General features: G+C 39.4%; 4 protein-coding genes across 6 annotated transcripts in view; 2 read left to right on the top strand and 2 right to left on the bottom strand.

Moving 5' to 3' along the window:
- The window catches only part of LOC103480140 (schwannomin-interacting protein 1), an 18,186-nt gene extending 12,295 nt beyond the window's left edge, over positions 1–5,891 (top strand). For both annotated transcript variants that reach the window (XR_001777598.1, XR_001777599.1), the window contains one exon: positions 5,745–5,891. The gene's annotated coding sequence lies outside the window, so the exon portion shown is untranslated. The remainder of the gene's footprint in view (positions 1–5,744) is intronic.
- Positions 1,006–3,298, bottom strand: LOC103480205 (piggyBac transposable element-derived protein 2-like). The gene is made up of 2 exons (XM_008435081.2): positions 3,221–3,298; positions 1,006–2,914 (listed from the first exon to the last, which is right to left on the bottom strand). The coding sequence occupies exons 1-2, from the start codon at positions 3,296–3,298 to the stop codon at positions 1,109–1,111; spliced, it is 1,884 nt and encodes a 627-aa protein (XP_008433303.1). The 3' UTR covers positions 1,006–1,108.
- LOC103480139 (P2Y purinoceptor 3) lies at positions 5,830–7,654 on the top strand (the record flags this gene model as incomplete). The annotated part of the gene is made up of 1 exon (XM_017310609.1): positions 5,830–7,654. A coding segment is annotated over one exon (1,434 nt), but the record flags the coding sequence as incomplete, so codon positions are not given.
- A 93-nt stretch (positions 7,655–7,747) lies between these two features.
- Positions 7,748–22,085, bottom strand: alox12 (arachidonate 12-lipoxygenase). 2 transcript variants are annotated; one of them, XM_008434986.2, is made up of 15 exons: positions 21,916–22,085; positions 18,836–18,982; positions 18,248–18,449; positions 17,181–17,262; positions 16,981–17,103; positions 16,628–16,734; positions 15,899–16,071; positions 15,615–15,758; positions 15,100–15,303; positions 14,654–14,740; positions 13,987–14,207; positions 13,579–13,700; positions 12,838–12,938; positions 12,520–12,690; positions 7,748–11,595 (listed from the first exon to the last, which is right to left on the bottom strand). In XM_008434986.2, exons 2-15 carry the CDS (start codon positions 18,980–18,982, stop codon positions 11,416–11,418), a joined length of 2,064 nt encoding a protein of 687 aa, XP_008433208.1. In that variant the 5' UTR covers positions 21,916–22,085; the 3' UTR covers positions 7,748–11,415. The 2 variants fall into 2 exon arrangements, with proteins under 2 accessions (XP_008433208.1, XP_008433209.1); XM_008434987.2 differs by having other exon boundaries at positions 13,987–14,156.
- Between the last annotated feature and the right edge of the window lie 3,566 nt (positions 22,086–25,651).

Raw genomic sequence — 25,651 nt, 5'->3', positions numbered from 1 at the left:
TACAGACCATAACAGTAAGTAACATCACTTATTTATGTTTTTAATTAGATTTGATATATTTATTTCTGGGGCTGCACAGTGGCGCAGTTGGTAGAGCTGTTACCAGCAGTTACCAGCAAGAAGGTTCTGGGTTCGATTCCCGGCCCCGGTCTCTCTGCATGGAGTTTGCATGTTCTCCCTGTGCATGCATGGGTTTTCTCCGGGTACTCCGGTTTCCTCCCACAGTCCAAAAACATGACTGTCAACCCCACTGAGGGACAAGGGTGTAAGAAAATGGATGGATGGATATTTATTTCTTCAATATTATTTTTCATGTCAGTGTTAATGTCATGAGGCTGATGACTCCATGACACTTTCAATTTGACTCATTAGGATTTGAATAAGAACCAGATTTGTTATTTGTAATTTCTGTCCAGTAAAACTATTAATCTATAAATCAATAGACAGATCTATATAAAGATATAATCCATGTTTTTGTCTCATATTTGTATGGCATTAAAAGGACCTGGAACTTTAGTTTTTCCTCTGAAAGCTCTGGTTTGCACATTAAATGCCATGTGGGTGAAGTTTTATGGATGATACTCTGATGTCCCATTCTCCTGAAGGCAGCACAGAGCTGCACCACCAGAAACTGCCGAACACTGAAGAGAAGAAGAGCTATGATTAATGTAGTTACAGTTCCATGGTAATGTAGTTAAATCCATGATGCACCCTCTGATGCATGAATTATGAATCCCTGAGTCAAGATTTTTTAAAATCTGTTTTTACTCTTCTTAGGGCATTAATAAAACAAATATGAACTATTTTTTCTAAAATTTTATTTTTTCAGGAAGTTACAGAAATGTCCACTACAGTGGACTGCATGCACTTCAGCACTCAACATAGTACAGTATGAACTTAACTGAAGACTAATTTGATCTGAGTTTGATTATATATCCATGACCCCTTATTCCATTGTGGACTTTGAAAAGCACTTGAACATACTTTCATACACTCTAACATCCTAAAGCCCTTCTGTTTAGTCCAAACCAAGAGAACAATCTTCATCAAACACCTGCATCTCCAGAACTTCTCTTCTAACTTCTCTCCTAACTAATTTTCCTAACTCCTAGGCTACATGAAAATTGGCAAAGCATCCAGGGCACAGTGCCACATGGCACTGCATGCAGATGTATTTGGTCTTCCTTGTGCATGCAGCATCATGGCATCTGTTTGCATTTTTGACTTGGGTGAGCTCRGGCCAGTGATTTCCTGCGCTGAACCTGACTTCACTGGATACTTTCGTCACTGCTCTGCACTTTGCTGGAGGTGGGGCTCCACTGGGTCTTCCTCTTCTGTTTTGCTGAATGGAGCCAGAATTTATCAGTGCACGGGCCACAGAAGCTTTGAAGATGAGGAGATTCATCTTTTCCAAACCAGACATCAGGTGGAGTCGCCAGGCATTTACAACAGTCACATCCGAAAAATGAAAGAACACTCTGATGTACCACCGCTTGTTTCTACGTCTGTGGGGATACATTGCCACACACTGGTCAACAAGATCCACCCCACCCATGTGTTGGTTATAAAGGGCCACCGAGTAGGGTCTTTGCACACTGATCTTGGTTTGTTCTTTCTTCAGSCATCTTTGGGCCGTGTCTTCAGGGGACTGACCTGCAAAGGTCGATGCCATGTGGATGACTGAGCTGTCAAGCCAACGTGTGACAGTGATGTTACTGTTTGTGCTGACAACAGAGCAGGCTCCTCTACCTTCTTTTCTCAGTTGTTTTTCACTGTTAAGTTTCTGACTCACTCCTTTCACTCTGTTTGCTCTGCATGTACCTGTGCCATRGATGCCTAGGTCTTTCAAGGCCTCAAGGAGTGGAATGCTGCAGAAGAAGTTGTCAAAAAACACCTTGTGGTTTTTGTGCTTTATGTCATCACAAAGGCGCATCACTACATCTCCAGCCATTCCCAAACCACTGCTCTGACCCCTAATTGCTGAGCCCTGGTACACTTCAAATCTGTACATATAACCTGAGGACCCTGCCCTCACCCACACGTTCACTCCCCAGGGTTTGGGCTTTTTTGGTATGTATTGCTTGATTGACAGTTGGCCTTTGAATGGAATTATTTGCTCATCAATTGATTGGAATTCTTCAGGGTTTGCTGCCGCCAGGAATGTTTTCTGAAGTGTACTTAGCACTGGTGCTATTTTGAAGAGCCTGTCTGTGTTTGCTGGTTGGTAGGTATAGTTATCCACAAAGTGCAGATAACTCAGAATTTGCTCATATCTGTTTACAGACATAGCATCTGCAATTATTCCAAGACGGAGGCCATCCTCACTGGACCAGTACATACGTGTCCTAGGATACCGAATGTACCCCATGACCATGTTGATCCCTAGAAAAATTTGCATTTCTTCGCTGGTCACTGCCAGATTTTCTTTCCCTTTCTGTAGCGCATACATGTTGGTGTTATGCACTATCTCATCAATGAGATCTAAGGGAAACAAATACCTAAAGAAATCAATTGGTTCTCTTCCATCAACATTTACCCTTCTTTCTCCTAGAAAAGGTGGCAGGTCTCCATCAAAGTTATTGTCTTGGACTTTCCAGACATATTTGCGGGGTTGGGTGCGGGCATGGCCCTTGTGAACATTTCTCTGAGTTGGTACCATGTGGACATTTTCCTCAGTTCCCTCATCTTGCTGACCTCCCTCTGCAACCTGTCCTTCATCATCCTGGCCCCCATCATCTTGACTTTCAGCATYCTGACTGTCTGCATCTCCTTCATCATCCGTATCTCCTATATTTCTAGTGTTCTCTGGTAGCCACTCCTCATCACTGCTGTCACTAYGCTCATCATCAGARGAGTCGGAGGGAATTTCCTTGACTATTCTATAGTGTTCCTTATTCTTTGCTGCACTTGTGGYCTAAAAGTATGAGAAAATGATMATTTTACYAAGAYAAACTACAACTAATCTGCATAAGAAAGCATATTTTTTWAAACTAACTTATAGATATACTCAAAATGAATTAAATTACAAGCAAAACAGTTATAATGAAAGGTAAATCAACTACATGACTTATGTTAAAAATATAGTCAGCGATGCATGATGTCCACTATGTTGGACACATGGTTAATCACAATTTCCTACTTATGTGAAATAAAATTTTCCAAACTAAGTTAATAATATTGTTATTTAGATACTTCTGCATGTCAGCATATTTTTTTTTACCTCCAGGATTCTCCTAGAATAGAAGGACTGAGAGGATATTCCAGGAGTGGTCATCGAGTGTGTCTGTCTGCCAGCCATCTTGGACTCCAATGACATTAACTTGTAGTTACAACAACTTGCCACTGAATTAACCTCAATGGAGGGGAGCAGTAGAGAGCATTCTAAGGACTGATATGCAATTCCACCATAGAAACCACTGCATTTAGGAAACAATKACTTTTAAACAGCTGTCCACTGTAGTGACCGCTATGCACCAGAGGGTTGCAGAGCTCAGTCGTTTGCAAATAGTTCAAAGTTTATACTGGCATGTTGTACACCTTTTATCAGGTCATTTTGTGGAATATTTAACAACACTCTGATTGGCTGCTGTTAGGCCTACAGATTTTAACTTGAATGTTCATTGCATTTTTTGTTCATTGCCTGTGAAAATAATTTCTATTCCCATGACTTTTTTGTTCTCTGGGAAATTAGTTGATAAATACAGAAACAAGCATAAAAATCAAAACATCTACAATAGTGATARTAATATTAATGATAAAATAATAGTCAGTGCAAAGTAGCCTGCAAATTCTTTGGTGGGGGGCGGTGAGGGACCTGGATAAAGGCTGGGGGGGCGGTGAAAAGGCTGGGGGGGTGGTGAGGGACCAGGATAAAGGCTGGGGGGCGCTGGGCTGAAAAAGGTTGAGAAACACTGGTTTAGAGGATAATGTGTCACTGTGTGGTTCACTGGAGTCTGAAGAAATAGTTTGAAACTCTTTCCAGACTGAAAGACTCATCTGTTCTTAATTTGTTAGATTGTTGTTTTAGATGTTTTGCTGCTTTAGATATTTTTGCTGATTTCATGTCGATAGTTTCTACTTGATAAATGATTTGATTCTCCAGGTCTTGGAGTCGTGTGGAGGATATGTGGCGAGTGAAACTGAACAAAAAATGACTCAGTTTACTGGATTTCCTGATAAGTTACTTTGAATGATTAATTGAGCTTACTGTACTGTTTGATAACTAGGGTCAACTGCAATGTAAGTGTGATTGTTGGGAATTGACTCCAAGTCACTTCAGTTGGAATTGAATTTACTTGTTTGTTCATGATTTGACAAAAGGGATAATCACTTTTAACATGACCAGGTTGGTGTGGAATATTTTCACCCGTAAATTAATAAATGATCATTGGAAAACTGATCTATGTATTTACTCAGGTTATGTGTGGCTCACATAAAAAGTTATTTGGTAATTAAGAAAACATTTAACTGTAACAAAAAAGTAAAAGTCGTGGAAATCTGGAAGAGGAAAATACTAAGACTCTCCCTTTCCAATTGTTCACACAATAGAGCCTTTTTGGGAGTCAAAAGGGTTAATGCATGCAGTACTGTAGTCCAACATGAATGATATCTTAATGGCAGCAGAACTCATAAAAGCTTTTACTTTGTTTTACATGAAACAACTAAACAAATATAAAGATATCAGCAGGTATATCCTGTGGTAATGGATGTCTGGAACTATGCTACATTTCACATGAAGAACACCTTAAATTACACTCAAATCAAAGATGTTTAAATATGAGAAACACTCAGTGATGATGTTCTGTACTTCAAGTAAAAAAATTAAAATACATTAATCTTTTAGAGCAGGGGTGCCATCAGCTACCATCCATCAACTTTTAGACTCGTCTGTTCTCCAACAAACCTGAATCAAGTGACCGGCTGATCACCGGCTGAGTGGCAGACTGACGACTGACCTCAAGGACTGGACTTGGACACCACTAGTTTACAGTAATGTTGTCAAAGTCCAAAAGATAAATGCATTTACTTTCACATAAGAATAATACCATCAATACTAGGCGCCTGTTCTATCCTGTAGTTTTCATGGTTCCATTCAAGCATTTCAACTTTAGAAAGCTTTCGTTTGACTCTTTTTGGTTTTTAATGTATACATAATATCCTAACTTATGAGTCCCATCCCTTTAATATACAATGTTATCTTATGTAGCAAAGTCCCAAATCTTGTTTTTACTGAGGTTGATTCTTTTTACTGTTTGGTCTCATTGATTAATGTTAAAAAATATTCGCTAGTACGCACAACAAACACGTCCATTGTGCTCTGTAGTCTTACAGTCCCCACTGTGCCACTGCTGACTGTGTTTAAATGTTGTGCTGTTCTACTTACTGCTGTCTTGCTAAATGTTTTCTCAAGGCTGGGGTCAGACACAATAAATAATAAATGCAAAAATAATATACAAACATTTGATGGTGAATGGCACGGGTCTGTTTGTTTCAGCTGTAGCAGTAACCCATCCCTTGGCACAATTCCCAGTGATACTTTACGACGCTGTGCTATTTTTAGTTGGAAAAAAAAAAAAGTGGAAGTAGCATTTCAGGACGTGTTTTTGTTGACTGGGTCTGCTGCTCACATGGAAAGTTCTGTCACATCAATTGAGGAGGAAAGAAGCACAACACACAGCGCTCATCAGCCATCTGTGAAGCACTAACACTGATCAAAGGTGACGATTCTCCATCTTTGTTTCTAGGTCAACAACAGTTCGCCGACATCCAAGATGGCGTGCAGATGTGAAAACTACAAACAATTCTGATGGATTCCTGAAGACGAGCTAACGCAGCTTCATCCCTCCCTTGTCGTCCAGAGCTGAAAAGTTTCCAGACATCAGTGCCACTATGCTCCAGGATGTCCTTAGCTCTTTGTCTCCTTCCACTTCCCCCATGACTCCTCCAGCTTCATCCTGCAGTATAAATGAATCTTATAAGTACATCTTCCTCCCCATTTGTTACTCTTTTACCTTCATATTTAGCATTACTTTGAATTCTGTCATCCTCTACCGTTCCTTCCGTCAAGCCAAGCGCTGGAATGCTTCCCTCATATACATGGTCAACCTGGCCTCCACAGACTTCATGTATGGACTGTCTTTGCCATTTCTTGTGGCTAGTTACATAATGCATGACCGCTGGGTGTTTGGGGACTTCATGTGCCGTCTGGTCCGCTTCCTCTTCTACTTCAACCTCTATTGCTCCATCTTCTTCCTCACCTGCATTTCTGTTCACAGATACCTGGGTATCTGCCACCCGATAAAAGTGATCACCTTGGAGACCAAGAAAGCTGTCAAGAACACTTGTGTGTTGGTGTGGATCGTAGTGTTCGCTTTGACTTGCCCTATTTTCCGGTTTGCCCAGACAGGCTATGTGACCAGAATGGCAGGAACGTGGACCAATGCAAGCAAAACTATTTACAACGAGAGTCACAACATGCCATCATTAAAGGGCAACATCAGCTATAATAGCCTGGGATTGCCCCATGAGGAATACCAGAACTGTTGGGACGATGCCATAGACAAAGAATTTCTTGACTACATACCCTATGGGATTATTCTACATTTAATTGGCTTTTTTTTACCCTTTTCCATAATTGCTTGGTGTTACTCTCGTGTAGTCCTCACCATATTTAAGACCCTGCATTCCCAACCCTCATCCCGCAAAGGACCCAGCAAGGTTGTGGAGAGAAGAGGCAGAAGTGGCTCTGCAGCGGGTGGAAGAGGAAGCAACGGCCTGTTAAGGGGGATAGAAAAGGATGAGGGGATTTCTGTTTTCCTTGGAGCTCGTTCGCCGTACGCGAGCCGCAGACGTAAATCCATCAGGACCATCATCACCATCACCTTGCTCTTTGCTTTGTGTTTTTTCCCCTTCCATGTGACCAGAACCATCTTTCTGCTGCTTAAAGTCACCGGGAAAGTTCCCTGTGAAACCATGACAACAGTATCGATGTGCTATAAGGTGACGCGGCCGCTAGCGTCCTTCAATGCGTGGCTAAATGCTCTTCTATATTTTCTGACCAAAGACAAGGTGGGAGCTCACTGCTGTCCAGCAGGGAGAACTAAGAGCCCACAGCAGGCTGGACCGCTGCTGCCGCTGAGAATGATGGGAAAAGGAGACGGTCCAGTGGAGGAAACTATGGGAGACCAGATTAACAACGAGGAAGGGAAAGAATTTCACCACCTGTCATACACAAAAAATATGATAAGAAACACTGAAAGATAAGTAAGTAGACAGGTTGATTGAATGAAATAGTGCAAAGCTATTAACACAAATACTGTATGTAATCAATTGCTAAATGACATTGATAATGAATAATAAATTTTAAACATGCTGTTTATCATCACGTAGCTCTACTTTGTAGTTATTTACATTTGTATGATATGTATGCTATTATGGAAGCTGCAGTTTGTGTGTGAACATTTAAAGAGAACAGGAATATTAAAGTGAAGGAGTTCAAGCATCACAGAAATCTAATGTTGCCTTGGCCTCACCTTTATTGACCCTTAGAAGGAGGATTTTTAAAAATTATATCATCAAAAGATCACCTGGAGATTTATTTATTAAAAAAATATACATTTTTAGTTATTCATGGGACATAACAGCTCCAAAAAATCCCTACCACTCTTTTAGAAGCAGATAAGACTGTAGAAAAATATGACTTTATTTACCTATCTTTCCATTCATGCACAGGAGATGAGCAAACACACCAGGCAAGGCACGTTTATTTGCGCAGTGGGAAATTCAAAGTGCTGCACAGCAAGAACAACGGAACAGAGATTGAGAAAAAAAAGCCTGACACTTGAAACGACAGAGGAAATATCACAAGTTAAAAGTAAAACTAAAATTAAGCAAATAAAAATCTGAGACAAGACAACAGCGATAAAGCAATCTCTGGCTTTCATGGGAAAAACAATTGTAAACAATAATGTCTTCAGCCGCGATTTAAACACTTTCTGAACATTTCAGGTTTTGCTGGGATTACAGAAAATATATTTTCCTGTTGGTCATTTAGCCTGAATCAACTGGCTGATTGTGTTTTTCTTCTTCTTCTTTATAGAGATCTGGATAGAAACTAATCTACTGAAAATGTCTTCTGTGTCATCCTTTTGGTGAAAAACTTCACATTTCACATTTATTGAAAAGACAAAGTCTTGTGGTAGCAGGCAGTGGGGGTTTTTATTGACAGACCTTCTTTAGTTGTTGCAGTTCAGGATCCATGATGTGTTTTTCTCACTCTGGTCTTTAGTTCCATTTCTCCATTTTGATTTCTAATCTTGTCGTTTTAAATCCAAAAACCGACTTCTGACTTTTTTTGTTTTTTGTTTGTTTGTTTGTTTTGTTTAATTTTTTTCATTAAGCTGGACAAAATGGCATCCCATCCAATAATGGACATTTTGTTTTTAAATTTAAACAAAAGATTGATTGTGCTAAGTTTGGATTAATAAAATAAGAAAAAAAAAGCACAGCAGGTTGTTTGGTCCATTGTTTGGTTTGATTTTTGTCTATTTAGCCAACAAACTCGGTTATTAAGAAAATAAATATATGAAACTTTGTAATTGACTGAAGCCTTCTTCTCTGCATACTTCCTCTGACAGGCTGTTGGAACATAAGGGACATTTATCTGTTTGATCTCTTCTATTTTTTGTTTGTTTGTTTGTTTAGTGTCTTGGTATTTAAATCATTTGGGCAAATTCTAACTTTCTCACTTTGATTTAAGAAATCTTTGTGATTTTCATATCTTTGTGGTTTTGTGATGTTGAGCACCAGATCCTATACACACAGTTACAAACAGATAAGTAAAATGTTTGGCACTTAAAATGTTCCCGTTTAGTTGAAACTGCCTGACTAATAAACGGTGACATTTAGTAGCTGATTTCTGTCTCACACCTTCAACAATCCACCTTACAATTATTCATTTTGTCCTTTTAATCCATCGTTCTTTTCCATATTACAGCTGGTCGGTGAAACAACTGACAGACTATCTGTGCAAACATAAACATTGACTTACAAATAAATTCTCAACCCTTTGATTTGAGCATAATAATCACAAACTACAGTCATATTCAGTTTATTAGAGTACATGTCCCAATCAGTTCAAACGTTTGTTTTGAACGTTAAAACTTTTAAGCAGGTATTAAACAGATTTTTATTTTATGTAGCCCACATTTCTGTAATCAAATATTTTGTATTGCTCTAATTTTACATGTGCTCTCTGTAACAATGTGTTTTCTTTATATGTAAGTGGAAAATCATCATAATTAACAGAAATAAAGGCTTGAAAAAAACATTGTTCTTTGTGTAATTAATCTGTATGATGTTTCAGTTAGTGAACTTTACTGAGACAGCTTTTCAAAAATTACTCTAATTTATTAAATGGATTTTGTATCTGGAGCTGAAAAAAAATCATGTTTTATTTTGTGCCAGTGGAAAACAATATTCATGATGTCGGCATGGTGACGTTTTGGTTTACGTCAAAATCAGTGGAGAGTTATGAAATGTTTCCCTTTGTTTCGAGCTCTGGTGTGATCTGAGACCAGCACTCTCATCTCTCTAACCGCCAGCCGCTTTTCTGCCAAGCTTGACTTGTGAAAAAATTACATGAAAAAATACATGAGAGTCAGACACACACTGAGCACAGGGACCAGTCTGTCGTCTACAGACGCAGCTCCGTCGCTTTGCTTTTTGCACACACTCCTAAAATAAACAGGTACCTTTTTGTCCTTCCAGTTGTTGAAGATTTGTTGCACATCTCTGGCATTTAAAGTAGACTTCTGATATACAGAACTTCCTGTGAGAGACACATTTGTATTCCTCTCTTCAGTCTTTCCCTTTTCGTCCAGATGTTTCACAGTCTGCTCTGTTCTTTCAGGGTGGCAGCATGTTGGAGTAGCTCTGAACTTTCATTGAGATTTTTTCTCTTTCAAAATTTTATTCTTGCCTTTTTGGAGGAAAATAGCAGTTGGACTGATTCTGGGCAATATTTTTCATATTTTTGCTATTTTGTTGTGATGCTTAACTGGGTGGTTTAAGCATCTAATCAGCAGTTGATTAACATCAGAAAAGCAGAACCACAAGCGAAGTCAGAAATCCCAAAGGAGTAGAAAAGGAGGCAGAACAGGAGCAGAGAGGAGAGAGAGGAGGAAGTTCAAACCATCACTTCCATCCATCTTGATGGACAACTTTTTTTTCAACCGTTACAAATATTTAACCCATGTTAACATGCCGTTAACATGTCGTAACATGTCGTAACGTGTTTTTCCGTTACGACAAAAACACGTCGAAACGTGTTTTTGTCGTAACTAAACGTTCCGACGTTTGCTAAACGTAGCAGGAAAGTTTAGCTGCTCGACAAAGAGACATGCTGCTGTGTAGAACTGCCAGGCCAAGTGTAAGAATCATGGCAGCAAAACAAGTTAACAGCTGAAATAACAGCAAATAATGCAAAAATGGAGAGCAGTACAAGAAGAAAGTGAGTGGTCAGTTTGTTCTCCAGTAGAATTAACCCATGGCAGCTCAACTATAGAAATAGCTCAGGATAACATAAACCAGTCGAACTACAAGCTTTATCAAAAAGAAAAGTTTTAAGCTGAGCTGGTTCCACTGCAGAGGAACCTGGAAAGAATCTCCAAATCTATGTTGAGGTTCAATAAATTAGGAGTGTGTTGAAATTTGACTTTATTTTAGTCGCTCAATTCATCAAGTGAAGAATATCATACAGGTTAATTCCACACAGACTGATGCTTTTTAGCCTTTATTTTGTTAATTACAAATGACTTTCTAATTATAGCTAAAGGAAAACATTTAAGATTTTAATATTTTATGAGATCAATAAAATCATTGCAATATAGTTATGTGCACTTAATGAAAAGAAGGTTGATTACCTGCTTAGATTCTTTTCAAAAGATATTTTTATTGAAAAAAAAAAGCTTCATTGGAACACATAACATATTGAATATGACTGAACATGTTTGTTCCCTGTTTTGATAAATGGTCAGATGCCAAAGGAACATATACGTTATTCACAGAACATTGTAGAAATACCAGCCATGTTCGCTTTGCTTGGTTATGACCCAAACACAGCATCGTTTATTGGTTCATAATTATGGATTCTTTAAAAATGCTGCAATAGTTTTAATAGAACCACTCACCTAATAATGCTAATAACTTAGCATAAAGCTTAGATTTTTGGATTAAATAAACCTATCGCCATGTCTGATGAAATCCATCACCATTCTTTACTGCATTAGACAGACGGTCTGGTTCCTCCTCCTGGGGTTTCCAAGGCAACGTGTTTTTCTTTAAAGTTTCAAAAGAAATTAAGCACTGCTCAAGACAGACAAAGGACGTGGTGTGACGATTACAAAGAATGCGTTTCTATATGGTGATGCTGTTTTCTATGCGGCTGGGCAGAAGGACGAGGTACTGAAGGTCCAGTCCGGCATTCTGATCCAGGATCTGGTCCTCAATCTCCTTCAGCTTCTTCTGGAACGTTTCAATCAGTTCCAGGGCCAGAGGCTCAGTGAAGTGTTTCTGTGTGTACTGACCCAAAGGAATCTGGGCAAAAACAAACAGCAAGCACTTAAAAAGAGGTGGTTTCATTTTACTGGATTCTGGTTTAAACAGTATCCAGTATCTGTTTTATCCAGATACTGGATAAAACAGATACTGTTTTATCTGTAAAACAGTGGATAACAAGGCACTAGTTAATCATCAATAATGTGACCACCCTGGACTGTACTTCAATTTTAGTTTTTAGTAAATATGCAGCATTGTGGCTAGAGTCATTACAGAGCAAAAGGTCCTTTGCTGTAGCTCCAGTTTGGGATTTTATATCTAGAGTTTACATGTTTTCACCCTGAACACAGAAAATAGTGGCTTCCTGCACATTCTCCAGTCATGGCCATCAGGTTTGTGTAAAAGTTTAAGCTTTTTGATTTTAATTACCTTCTGACATTTTCGGCAGCTAATCAAAGAATAAAACATTAGAGAAATAAAGTTTGCCTTATAAGTAAATCAGCTCTTTAAATAATTAGTCAAATCTAACTTTTTGAAATTCTCATACAGTCAATATTTACATATTTGTACTGATTTAAAATTCTCTTAACACCTTCCCAAAACCTAAAACCAAACCCGTGAACTGTTGAAGTCTCCTCTGGCTTCAGTCAGCTCTTTGGAACGTCACATGACTTCCACACCAGCCAAAGGTCTGACTTTTAAATGCACTACTTTAATGATTTGCACCTCATGCAATATGTCATTTTAAGTGAAATAATGAGGAAATTTAGATTTTAAAATACTACATTTTAAAAAGCTAAAGCTAAGTTTTTGGATAGAAAACTTTACTCTTCTGTTTAGATTATATATTCCTCTTAAGTTCTTCAGTGGTGTTGAAATTTAAATTAAATGCTCATACAGAATCTTAAAGGGTGTCCTCATTTTTTCCTCCTGACTGCATAATGAGTAAAATCACAGACTCACTGCGTCTGGCTGCGCTCGTCCCAGATGCCATGTAATCGCCATCTGCACACAGGACTGGCCCACATCAGGAAGTGACGCCATGATCATTTCCATGGTAACAGCATCTTTATCTGACGGTGGGGGGAGTCTCATGGTGCATGGGGTGTTGGGAACCCAGGCACACCAGTCAAACTAAAAAGGACAGAACACTGGTTGTAGTGGAGACTGTGGACAGAACAGCGCCTCCTTCAGGTTTAATCCATCAGCAAGATAATTTGAAGCTGTAATGTAGTTGGTTTGTTCATTTCAGAGCTTTTTGTGTGATTTACTTGTTGGTACCTGTCCATTGTTGGTTGCGGCATGTTGAGCTGTGCTGGTGAAGATGGCCACAGTCAGTAGAGTGGACAGTTCCTCTTTGCTGCAGAGTTTATTTGACAGACCTAAAAATAAATTTACAGAACAAAGAGGACAAAAAAATATCTGTAAAACCTCGTCTACTCTTCAGATGACATATACAGAAACACCTCTCTTATGAAATGATGTCATGAGCGTTGGGACTTTTAGAGTGTTTCCACACCTGATGGTCTGGCAGACTGGTAGTAAATGCTCTTAGGCCTGAGGGCATGAGTGAATGGTGGTTTTCTGTGTTTCTGTATTGCCTTGTCTCACTCAATGGCACCTGGAGTTAGTCATTAACCTCCTTGCAACCTGACACATAACCTAGTATGTATGCATATGTAGGTATGAATGTATGGGGCACATGGTACCAAGAAAAGCAGATCTTTTTAGAGTAAAGTTGGACTGGCTGGTTGGATGCATGGATGGATGTCACTAGAAGTGCAACAACATGGGGAAGCAGACATAAGAGCCTTGGTCTGATTTCTGCCTGTTCTTCCATCTAACAGGTGTTAGACCTGTTCCCTTGACAACCCAGACATCCCTCTTTCTCTTGCTTCCTGACACTTTTACAGACATCAACTGGCCAAGCCAAAAGAGTAAAGGCTTGATCATTGGACACTCATTAGCATGTTTCCAAAATAAATAAACTATTTCCAAAAAGAATCACTAAGAATAACTTACCAAAGTTGGGCAGTTCAGTGAAGCCTTCATCTGCTATGTCTTTGATCCAGGCTTGCAGCTCCGGGTCCTTCTCCACATCCTGGTCTGTGTGGTAGTACAGACTCACCATGTCTGAGACGAAACTAAGCAGAGACCTGCAGTTATTTATTATGAACCTACAAGAAACTAAAGACCCGTTCAGAGACGTGTTCTGTATGAGTCTCCAGGTGGAGAATAAGAGAGTTTGACAACATAGTGAGTCAGCACTGTAAAAATTATATCGTACAATGGTTCTACATCATTCTACAGAGTTGAGAGATCATATACCACAAACAGGACTGGTTTGAGGTATATAGTAAGACTGGTTCTTACATTTCCTAGTAAAGAAAAACTAAAGATGAGAAGTCAGATGTACAAAGTTAAAGGTACCTATGAATGGCTTCCCACAGCATCAGGGAGTTTTCCCTGTAGAAATAGTTGGGGACCTGAAACACTCCTCTGTCAGTGAAGTCAAAGTGTGGCTGAAGGGAGCGATATGTCAACACCTTGTATTCCCTCTGGGAAAGAATCAGGAGGCCATCACCGCCTGTAGACACAACCTGTCCACAAACAGGACTGGAGTCACCACCATCCTCAAACTGCAGCTGATGCTACAGAGGGAGAACGTACACTTAAAAAGGGTAACACTTTATCTGAAGGGGTGTGCATCAGACTGGCATGACACTGTCATAAACATGACAGAACATCTGTGATGAAGATGAAGGAGTGTTTATGAATGTTTACAACTATTGTCATAAACTGTAAATAATTACACTTTTAATGTAACGTTGATACTTTTAATACAACTATTAGAGCAACTTTGCATTGGAAGTGTCATTATTTAGACTCCTTCATGTTCATAAGAGGTGTTATGTCATGTTTATGATGGTGTCATGTCAGTCTTATTCACACCCCTTCAAATAAAGTGTTACTATAAAAAGATTGTTGCTCTTTTTGTCCCCTTCAAATACAGTGTTACTATAAAAAGATTGTTGCTCTTTTTGTCGTTGCCATTTCTAGAGATTTTTGCACTTCATCAAATAATGTAGCGGTATACTCGTTTGAAAATGCCGTTGGGAGAGATTAGCTGAGTTCGCCCCCTGCAGTTGATCTCCAGTGTGTAGCGCAGATGAGGAGCCAGGAGCTGCAAAATGAGAAACACAAGGAGTAACATGAACTAGTGATATAATAAAAATATTAACTATTATCAAATCAAACAAGTCAGTCAGGTTTCAGGTAATAAAAAAAGAAATGACTCAGCTTTTCTATCACCTCATTGTTCCAACAACTAAACTCTTCATCCTTCCCAAATACACATATGATCTGCATGAACTGGACACATTTTCAGAACAATATACTGTACGTAAGCAGCATATCACTAATTGTCAGAAAATTCCATTTAAATGGCTCAAATTCCTAAAACTTAATTTGTGTGATTTACTCAAATCTGTCAACATGTATGAAACCGCCCAGAATGTGACGGATGCCACAAGCAATAATTACCTTGTATATGGGGTGTACAGCAGGCAGCTGTCGAAGAGTTGCGACACAGAACACCTCCACCACCAAGTGAGTCCGGAGAAGGTGAGACAAAAGCTGGAAAACCTGGAATTCTGAGTGACGCACCCACATCTTGGCCAACAGCCAGGCCAGAGGAGGGTCTCTGGGCAGGAATATGGGCGTGTCCAGGTCTGGAGTCTGCTCCAGCTGGAGACAAAGCAAAGGAGACTGAAGGCATTATCGACTCCTACATATGATAGTAAAACACAAGGTTTCACCACCAACCATCAGTTTTATTAACTTTCGTTTTCTGGTCATAAACCTTGTAAACATTTTTCATATAACTTATCCAAACGCAACATATATGTAAATATGTGTAAAGAAATTCCAATAATTTTTAAGGTCTAATCTCTTGAGTATAGTAAAGTTAGTTTAGCCTAGGAATCAGACTATTTTCTCAGTGTTTGTAGTTAAATCACTGAGCATTTTGTGAAGTAAAACCAGTTTAAATATAATACTTGAATTGCAATAGGAATGAGTCCTTCATCTGGATGCTGGTACAGGAGGCAGAGCGGAGCAGCGATGAACTGAGGTTTGCCCTTGATTGTGTTTGCAGGAATCCCGTCCATGATGGCGTAGTCCAGCAGGAATATGTTTCCAGCCTGGAGAGATTAAACACAGGAGCAAAGAAAAAGAGGACAGGAGAGTGTGACTTTAGAGAATATTCATTTTGAATGGAAAAAAAGTGTATCTGATAAATAAGTGCATATGCTGTGAAAACAGATGCTGAATTTTTCTCTACCTTGAGTTCTTTGTCCAGGTTGGTTTTTGCTGGCATTGAGCTCTGGACCATGTCTGACGTAACGGGGAAGTTTCCCGGCAGAACCGAACACTTCTTGATCATTCTCGGGTTGCTGCCGTTCAAACACTGGTAGCCAAAGAGCCAGTCCTCCTTCCAGTGGTCCATGCAATACTCTTAAGTCACAACATCCATGTTTGCATTACTAATTTTTTTAAATATCAAAAGAGTATTCAACTTGATCCAATCTGCTTAATTGTCCTTATTAAAAAAGCAGCAAACATTAGTATGGATGGGTTTGAATTAAACCCGTTTCACTTGCAAAGTGTGTTGAAATGATGTGTGTTGTGAACTGGTGCCATATTTATAAAGTCAACTAAAGTTAAAATTAGTTGAATTGCGTCAACACAGTAGCTGTTATTAAACTGTAGGTGGAAAGCAAAAACATTTCTGCATTATTGCATATTATCACATCACTCTCATTATTGACAATTAAGTAATTTATTTGTAATGTGTGTAATTCTGAAATTATAATTCAGATTTTTTTCTTTCCTCTGCATAGTTGACATGTTGTTCTGTTTCTTTCTTTAGAATCCCTCATGAAGGATTTGTTGACACTTTTGACTAAAAACCATCCTCAAAATAATTAAATCATTTTTTGGTAATAAAAACTAAAACATTTTTTTGCTGTCAGCTCTAATAGATGCTTATATATGACATACGTTTGCTTACCAGCTATTGGGCTCCTCAGTTTCCAGAAGATGCGTTTGAAGTCATCCAGGTCGCTCCATGATTTCCCAAAAATGATGGCCAGCTTCTTCAGGGACAGCTCGAGCAAGCTAAGGAAGAAGACCCATTTTTACTTTAATTGCCATTTACAGTATCAAGGATGACCCGTCCTGTGCTGGGGAGGTAAGGTCTGAAAGGTTTTGTTCAGAGATAAAAATAATCTCTGACAAATAACCTTTAGGTTTGGGGAAATGTCTGGGTTTTTATTTACTAAAATGAAATGAATAGAAGTCGATAAAAAGTCCTAAAATTTATAAAAATACAAATCTGTGTGTTTTTGTGTGTGTGTCACTCACGCATATTGCAATGAATGTTCGAAATCACTTCTCTTCTCGTTGTCGAAGCGAACATCTTGGGGTAAATCAGTTTCTGCTTTGGCATCAACACATCTAGGGATCCCTGTGGCCCACGTTACCCACCTGACAAACACAGACAAGCTGTAAATCGCAGGTGGGAGAAGAAATAATTCTTTATTGTTTTATTGTATTTGTGGGACCTGAAGGTATTTTGTCTTTCTTGCAATTCCGCCTTCCTGTGTTGCAGCAACTTTGCTGAGGAGTCATCCACCAGGGTCTTTGCTGTGAATGCAGAAAGTAAAATCAGACATGTTCTGTTGTTAGGCCAGATTAACATGCGGATTTGGCAGCATGTGTGAATAGAACTGATGTTCCCCTGCCAGCATGCCTAGGTGGGCCCCATGTGGGAAAAAGGAGGGCAGACCAGATGGGTCCCACATGGGTTTGTCCATTTAGGGCCCATGTGGGCTGAGGCCCTACATGGGCAAACCCATGTGGGGCCATCGTGAAACCCGTGGACAAACCCATATGGGACCCATATATCAGCCCTCCTTTCCCCACATGGATCCCATCTAGGAATGCTGGATCTTTGCCGTCTTTTTCTTTTTACCCAAAATCTGACCGTGTACCTTCCAAACGGGGAGTGTGACTTTAGCATTTATTTCTCAGAGTGAACTGTGTGTAACCAAGTGGAGCGGTGTCAGATGAAGACCTGTGTGTCACCACGGTTCACCTGCAGAGTTTTCGCCATCGACACAGGAAACCTAAAGACTCTTCAGACCCATAATGGCTACGACACGTAAATAAATTCAGTTTGGCTATTCTTGTTCCTGAGAGGTAAATGATCTAAATGAGAAGAACAGCAAATCATCCCTCACCATCAGAGAGAATCATCTGAACTTTCTCTGAACGTGTGATTGATTCATTTGATAATGATTGGTGTTTTGTAAAGACCCTGATGATGGCTACACTGACCAATACATGTTGGCCTAATAATAAAGTTATTCCTTAGTATTGTTGGAGTCTTCACCTAAACAGATCTATGTTCCTCTCGATACACGTTGGGAACCGAGATAATTTCTTGGATCATTCAATAACCAAACATATGAGTCACATAGATGTCAGAGTGAAACTATGTGATGAAACTTCAACATGTCAAGACAGCATGCAAGCAACATTCACTTTCAATTCTTTAAATGTACATCATCTTAACTCATTTGAAGTTGAGTCTTGGTAGTTTACTGCAAACGCCTGAAATTCCTCCTACCTGTTCCTTCTCTTATTTCCACCCTGGCATTTCCTATAAGCCAGCGATAACATGGGAATGTCAAAAGTCGCTTTTCTCCTGGAGGTTCCACTGTGACATATCGACAGAACCAGTTGTCTTCAACAAAATACTTCTCTTTCTCCAGTCGAACCAGTAAGAGGGACCCTAAAGACTCCTTGCTGGTCACCCTGTACTGGTCCACCTGATGACGATTGGAAAGAAGAGGGAAACAATCTGTAAGTTGAACATGTCTGGGTTCAGTTATGGACATTTTAACATCATTTCAGTAGGACTTGTGCAGGTATTCATGTGTGCATTCTCATGATAAAGCTGATTATTATTATTATGATCATTAAAATAATTATGATCATTATGATTATTTTAATTTGAGGAGACATTTTTGTAAGATTGTAGAATTTTTTTTCGATCAAAGCAACATTTTTTACTCATGCAGCCAATTCATGAATAAAATCTAACTGCAGCATTAGTTTGTGCTTATAGGGGTCTCTGCAGATATAACCCAGCCTTGCTGCTAAGCAGTGTCTTCATCATGGGACAGATGATCACCATTGAATTTCACACACTTACTGCTCCTCGACAGAAATCAAGTCCAGGGTTGTCCAGCAGGGTGCGCTCACTTTCCCCTTTCTCCCCTATCAGGGTCATGAAGATGTAGTTGTTGGTGCCCGAGTACTCTGATGTCCCGGTTGCCACGGTGACAGTGTAGACCTCCATCTGAAGATGTACATACAGAAAACAAACTAGTGATGTTTGGAAAGACAAAGAAGAAATGTGTCACTATATACTGTTCTGTTGGTGGCTGCCAGATTCATATATGGTGATTTTAAGAACAGTTCTATTATTTAAACAGTTGTGAAGCAAAATTATTTACTGCAATCTCCCCATAAATTTTCTCCATATCAGAAGATGGTGAGAAACGTCTCCAGTTTGTGCTGATTTCCTGGTTTCTTTGATTTGCTGTAAGAAAACCAGTTTGCTGTTTGATTTCAAAATGCTTTGAGTTGGAAAAATTTGTTGTGTGTCACAAATAAAGTGACTGCAATAAAACTGGGCGTGAGAATTTCGCTGATTACAATCAGTGGAATTCTCATCAGCTCAGGGCATCTGGAGAGTTATTTTCCTGTTATTGGTAAGAGACATCTGCAACGTGAGTCTGAAGTACTTCAGTGTGGGGCAAAACATGTTGAGTCTCCAGATAAGGACATTCCACTCAGGTTTGTCCAAACTGTTTACAAATGGCTCCTTCTCCATGACCGCGGTTTCAACTGGTTCTGCTGCTGTCAGATTCACCTCCAGGTGCAGATCCTGCTCAGTTCTTCCCTATGTTTTGTACCCCAGCTGTCCATTCCTCACAAGCAGACTGTGTTCGTTTATTGGCCCATAATTTAATTCACTGCGTGAGCAAAGGCTAGAACTTACAAACTCCAATCAACACACCTCAACCACCGAAATGGAGGGGTGGACATGGGGTCAGCTGTCAGACCTGCTCATTGTGAAGGATGAGCTTCTCCAGAAGCAATGACAGAACGGCCAGGCAATGAAGAAGCAAGAAACTGTCAGAGTTACAGTTCTGCATCAGGACTACATAACATTAGTTTGGAGTGATTCGCAAATACTTTGAGTTTTTCTTTTCAATAACATCCATATGTGGATATTGGTGTCCATCTTTCACTGCATTAACTAAATCCAAAAAGGTTGGATGTTAATATAAACCGAATGCCATAATATAGATTTGTACATATAATAAACTAATCAGCTAATATTAGTTGTATTCATTATGTTTGAGCCACAGTGGATTTCTATAAGATAAAATAGAATATCTGAGTTTATTTGAGTCCATCAAAACCACAATCTAGGAGTTTTTTTTAAGGATTTTTATTTTTTCTCTATCTAGAAGATTGACAGGACAGCAGGTTGTGAGAGAGGGGGAAGGCCTGCTGCAAAGGTCAACAGGTCGGCTGCGTGGCGGATTGAGGCCTCCGTACGTCAGTCGCGTTACCCTGTCCCACCGCTGGGCCCACAGCCTCACGGTTCTCCATTCATAAGTTTTACTTCAAATATCATCGTACCGTTGACTACAGCTCCTGCGTGCTCATGTTCCACCCATGTTCCTTCCCATATTCACGTTCGCAATAGTGAGAAAGCAGAACACAAGGAAGTCGGAACCAAGATAGCTAGAACTGGATCAGACGTTAACCCACCAGAGTGAGACTTAATCAAGAAGCAGCTATAAAGCGTTTACAGTTTAGTATAGCATCTGTATGGGTCTCTTCTTGACCACACATTTGATGACAAAACATAAACTGAGAATGTTTGTCATATAGTCAAACTCCCTCACTGCCCTGACTTCATGGACATCATGCATCCCTCCTACTCCTCAGTTAAACTAAAGACTCGTTCTTATTTTTGCCTAAAGTCAACAATAAGTTTTTTTTTAAAACTGCAAATGTTAGTAAAATAAATTAATAAATAAAAACACATTTTCATATTGGTTGCTTTAATTATTATTTAAAGTATTAAAATAAAAAATACAGTTTGAATAAATTGCGTGTGTGTGTCACGCTGAAGCACACAGAGCTGTTTCCTGCTTAACAACTAAAGTGAGCCAAACCCTTCAGTTTGAAAATATCTACTTGCGACAGGACTGTCAGTATTTTATGGTTAGATAAGTGGAACATGCTGAACTCATTGAGAAACTGAATATATTGCTCCAGGAAATTTTCCCACTGAATATGTGAAAACAAAACAGAGCCATAATAGTGCTTCAGCGAGGTGGATGCTAATCTGAATGATTTGAATATCACATCTAAGCAAATGGCTAAGCCATATATTTGCAAAGGTGCAGAAAAAGTGAGAGATGCATTGTGTGATACGGAAGGTGATACTTTTTTTTTTGCTTTGTTTTTTCCTGCAGCCCCAGGCATCATGACTGGAAATGAGACCATACGTCACATCTTGGTCTGCACATCACGTACAATTTTACAATTCATACAGTTTCCAAGTCTTTGTTGCAAATTATATTTTGTAATAAACACACACACACACACACACACACACACACACACACACACACACACACACACACACACACACACACACACACACACACACACACACACACNACACACACACACACACACACACACACACACACACACACACACACACACACACACACACACACACACACACACACACACACACACACACACATACAAATAAATGCAAGTGAGTATATGAGTAAAATATAAAAAAAACATGTTTAACAAATTAATTGAAATTGCAGCCCTTTTAACATTCATCTTTATAATACCTGAATATTGGTGCTGACAATATTGTGAGGTACAAGGCCTCACTAATATTTTATGTTTCGGTTTTATGAACACAGGTAGTATTTCAGGGACACAGAGAAAGTTCTTCTCCGATCAGCTCCAAATTCGACATACAAGATATTTTTGGCAAGATATTCATCTGTTTGACTTCTCTCTGATTTTCAGTTATAATCAGCAGCACTTGTCAATAAAAGTTCAGGACGCAGCCTGTGAGAGTCATCATGAAAAGCAAAGTCATTAAATCGCTCTTACAGTTGATCTCAGACTGAGAAAAAAACACACTAAAACATCAACCTGTCATCAAATCAATCTGACCTTGTTTTCCAGAAGATTTCCTCTCAACCAGTTTGTCGCCTGACCAGTAGCTGGTTTTATCCTCTCTGCTCGGAGCTCTGTTTCATCTCTCTTCCTCCTCCTGAATAGTTCCAGCAGGAACGCTCAACTGGATATCACTACTGAGTAACTGCGCAGCTCTCTGTCACTCCTACTCTTCACTACTGTGACAAGAACAAACAAGCCCTTTTTGGGAGCTCACCTCACTCTTCCACAGATATACACACACACACACGCACACACGCACACACACGCCTACATACACACACACATACACACACACGCCTACATACACACACACGCACCCCTACATAAACACATATGCACACACACACATAGACAGAGAGGGAGGAAAGAGAGATTTAGCAAGATGAAGGAAGTTGGGTCAAAAGGAATGACAAAACCAGCTACACTTTGCTCAAAAACTAAATTGATGTTGCTTATTTGCAATGGATTCCAAATGTAAATGGTTGTATTTCACACAGAAAGCAGAAGTTACAGAGCAACACTTTTGTTAAGAAAGCCATTGAAATTGTGAATAGCAGTAAACAACTCAGTCCACCTGAACGGCCGTAGCTCTACCACAGAGAGTAGATTCAGAACCTTCACATTGATATTGCACAAGACTTTCTTCCCAAAGACTTCAAAGCAACCTAGCAGTGAAGGTTTTGAAGACAGACATCCTGCCTACTGATGGAAAAGCAGGAGAGACAGTAATGGAAGGAAACACACACACATAGTCATCATCCCATTGGTCAGACAGTTAGCAGCAAACACTTTGATGGAGTCTTTCAGAGAAGCAAAGGGCTTTTTATTTGAAACTGTTGGAGCACACACCCAAACACTCTGTGAGGTTGAGCACAGCATCATGAGATGATGTAGCTTCACACAGCATATCAGAGACCAGCTGTCACCTTGTCACTTAATCTGACTGCTCACTGGTTTCTGTCTGTCTGACTGCTCTCAGTTCTGGTTCATCTCTGTTCTCTCTCCTTAATACTTTGAACTGGCTCCACAGTCAGTGAGCAGGCCTCTGTCGCTCCTACCGAACAGCTGGATGATGTGGCAATCCTGGAAGGATGACACCAGAACAGAGTGCACGCTGCTCTTAAAAGGGTTAAACTGCAAAGGAACACAACCAGTGACGGCACAGTTACTTTGAAAAAGTAACTTTAGTCAGATTACTGATTACTCCTTGAAAAAGTATCTTAGTTAGATTACTGATTACTTATTTAGTTACTTTCAGCAGCTGTTGACAACAACCCTCCACCACCTGTAAAAATGACATTGAGCTTTGCCAATTCTTCCAGCAACAAATTTGCACATCTGCCTCCTCCGTCCATTGTTTACATTTCTGTTACAGCTGCTAACTGTCGCATAGAAACAGCGATCACTCCCCAAAACCCACAGACGAAATAAAATTACGGTAACACTTTATTTGACGGAGTGTGAATAAGACCGTCATGACAGTGTCAGAAACATGACATAACATCTATCAGTAAGTCTTCATGAATATTTATGACTGTTGTCATAAAGTGTCACCCTGCCTGCATGCCTAGGTGGGCCCCACCTAGGCATGCAGGTAGGACCTCAGCCTACATGGGCCCTACATGGGCCCTAAATGGACAAACACATGTGGACCCACCACCATGTAGGGCCCATGTGGGCTGTTGCCCTACATGGGCAAACCCATGTGGGGCCATCGTGGAACCCACAGACAGACCCATATGGGACCCATCCGGTCTGCCCTCCTTATCCCCACATGGGGCCCACCTAGGCATGCTGGCAGTACAAAGTTGACATTATTCAAAATGTCTTTGTTAGGACAACTTGACATTAACCAAGAAATCATGATCTGACATAAATTTGTTATAAAAGTATTACCGATTAAACTTTAAAAATTAGCTTAATGTAGTAATATTACAATAGCTCTGCCATGTTGTTTAGTCTTAATTTTCTTAATTTAATCGATCCTAAAGTTTTACAGCAAGATGTCTACAAAGCACTTATGAACTTTGCATTTTGAATAATGTCAACTTTGTATTAAAAGTGTCATGATTTATTGAATGACACTTTATGACAACAGTCATAAATATTCATGAAGATTTACTGATGTTCATAATAGGTGTTATGTCATGTTTATGACAGTGTCATGACAGTCTTATTCACACTCCTTCAAATAAAGTGTCACCAAAATTACAAGAGAAAATAGTAATGCACAGTCAGTGATGTCACAGTGATGTGATGTCACAGTCAATGATGTCACAGTCAGTGATGTGATGTTAAAAAAGTTACTGACATCAACATGACAGCTAGATAAAAAGGTCAGGAAAAAGTTAACTTGAAAAATAGCGAGGGAGAGGGAAGTACTTCAGTTATGCTAGCTTGACTTTGTCAACTTTAACATGTAGATGTGTGGAATTTTGTGTGATTTGGTTTAGATCAAAAATAAAAAAAAGGCAACTTAAACACTAACTCTCTGACAGATCTCAAAATAAACATCAAGCCTAAAAACATAAATCAGAATCAGAAGAATTTGTTGTCATTGTCAGAAAGACAACGAAATTGCAGTTTCAATTACAACCATCCATCACAGAACAACATGAGGGGGAGGGGGGATAGGGGGATAGTTGGTTGAGGCCTCGCAGCCCAACAGGCGCCACCCTTAAATGGGCCTGTTAAACCTGTTACAGACTGAATGTTCTGTTCTTTGCATGGAAATATAATAATAATAATTATAATAACATTATGATACTATATTATATTGCTACTACTACTACCATTAATAGTAATAATTGCAATTATTATTAGTATTAATAATAATTATAAAGTTTACATTTTCTTCCATTTCCATCTATTGTTTAATGTGCACAAAATCTCTTTGGACTGTGGGAAGAAGTTGGAATACCTGGAGAGAACTCACCCATGCACATGAAGAACATGCAACAGGCAAACCCCACGCAGAAAGAACCCAGGCTGGGATTCAAACCCAGGACTTTCTTGCTGCAAGGCAACAGTGCTACCAACAGTGCCACTGTGCAGACCTGATGTTTTATTTGTGATATTTTATTCATGAAACATATTTTTTATTCACACCTAAGAGGAATTTAGAGACCAGTTGACCGATCAGCCAACACCAAACAGTGATTTCAGACTGTGGCCAGGAAGCTGGAGCACCAGAGAGAACCTGAAACGGGACATTTAATTACAACTGGTAAATACGTTTTACCAGTTGTAATTAAATGTAAAGCTAAGCTGTCAATGCTTGACTTGATGATCCCAACAAATAAGAAAGACCACAGAAAGAATATAGAAAAAACAAAAATGTGAAAATACCACTAAGGTAAATAGCAACCCAAGGAATGCATAAGATAGACAAACCGTCTTTCTTCTCTGTGTTTGCTGAAAACGAGACAGAGATCATAATATTCTTTGGAAATAATAAAAAGATCTGTAGGGTCAGTCCCTTCTATGGCTGCCAGGCCTGGAGGAACGTTCTGCTCTTAGTTACTTGAGTGGAATTTTTGGGTAATCTATACCTCTGGTCCTAAGATATTTTTCTAAGCATTGCGTGTTTTAAAAAGCTGATATTTTCCTTGATTTTTTACATTTTGTTTTTATTTTGAATGTCTTCAAATCCCAGTGCATCATACAGCCACATGACATTTCACAGACACCTGAAACAATCTTCTAATCTAGATTATCTCCTCAGTGGCAG

The sequence above is a fragment of the Poecilia reticulata genome, linkage group LG18 (genome assembly GCF_000633615.1).
Source record: "Poecilia reticulata strain Guanapo linkage group LG18, Guppy_female_1.0+MT, whole genome shotgun sequence".
Classification (NCBI taxonomy): domain Eukaryota; kingdom Metazoa; phylum Chordata; class Actinopteri; order Cyprinodontiformes; family Poeciliidae; genus Poecilia; species Poecilia reticulata.
Note: the sequence above shows the minus strand (reverse complement) of the source record. Positions and strands in the feature narration are given on the sequence as shown.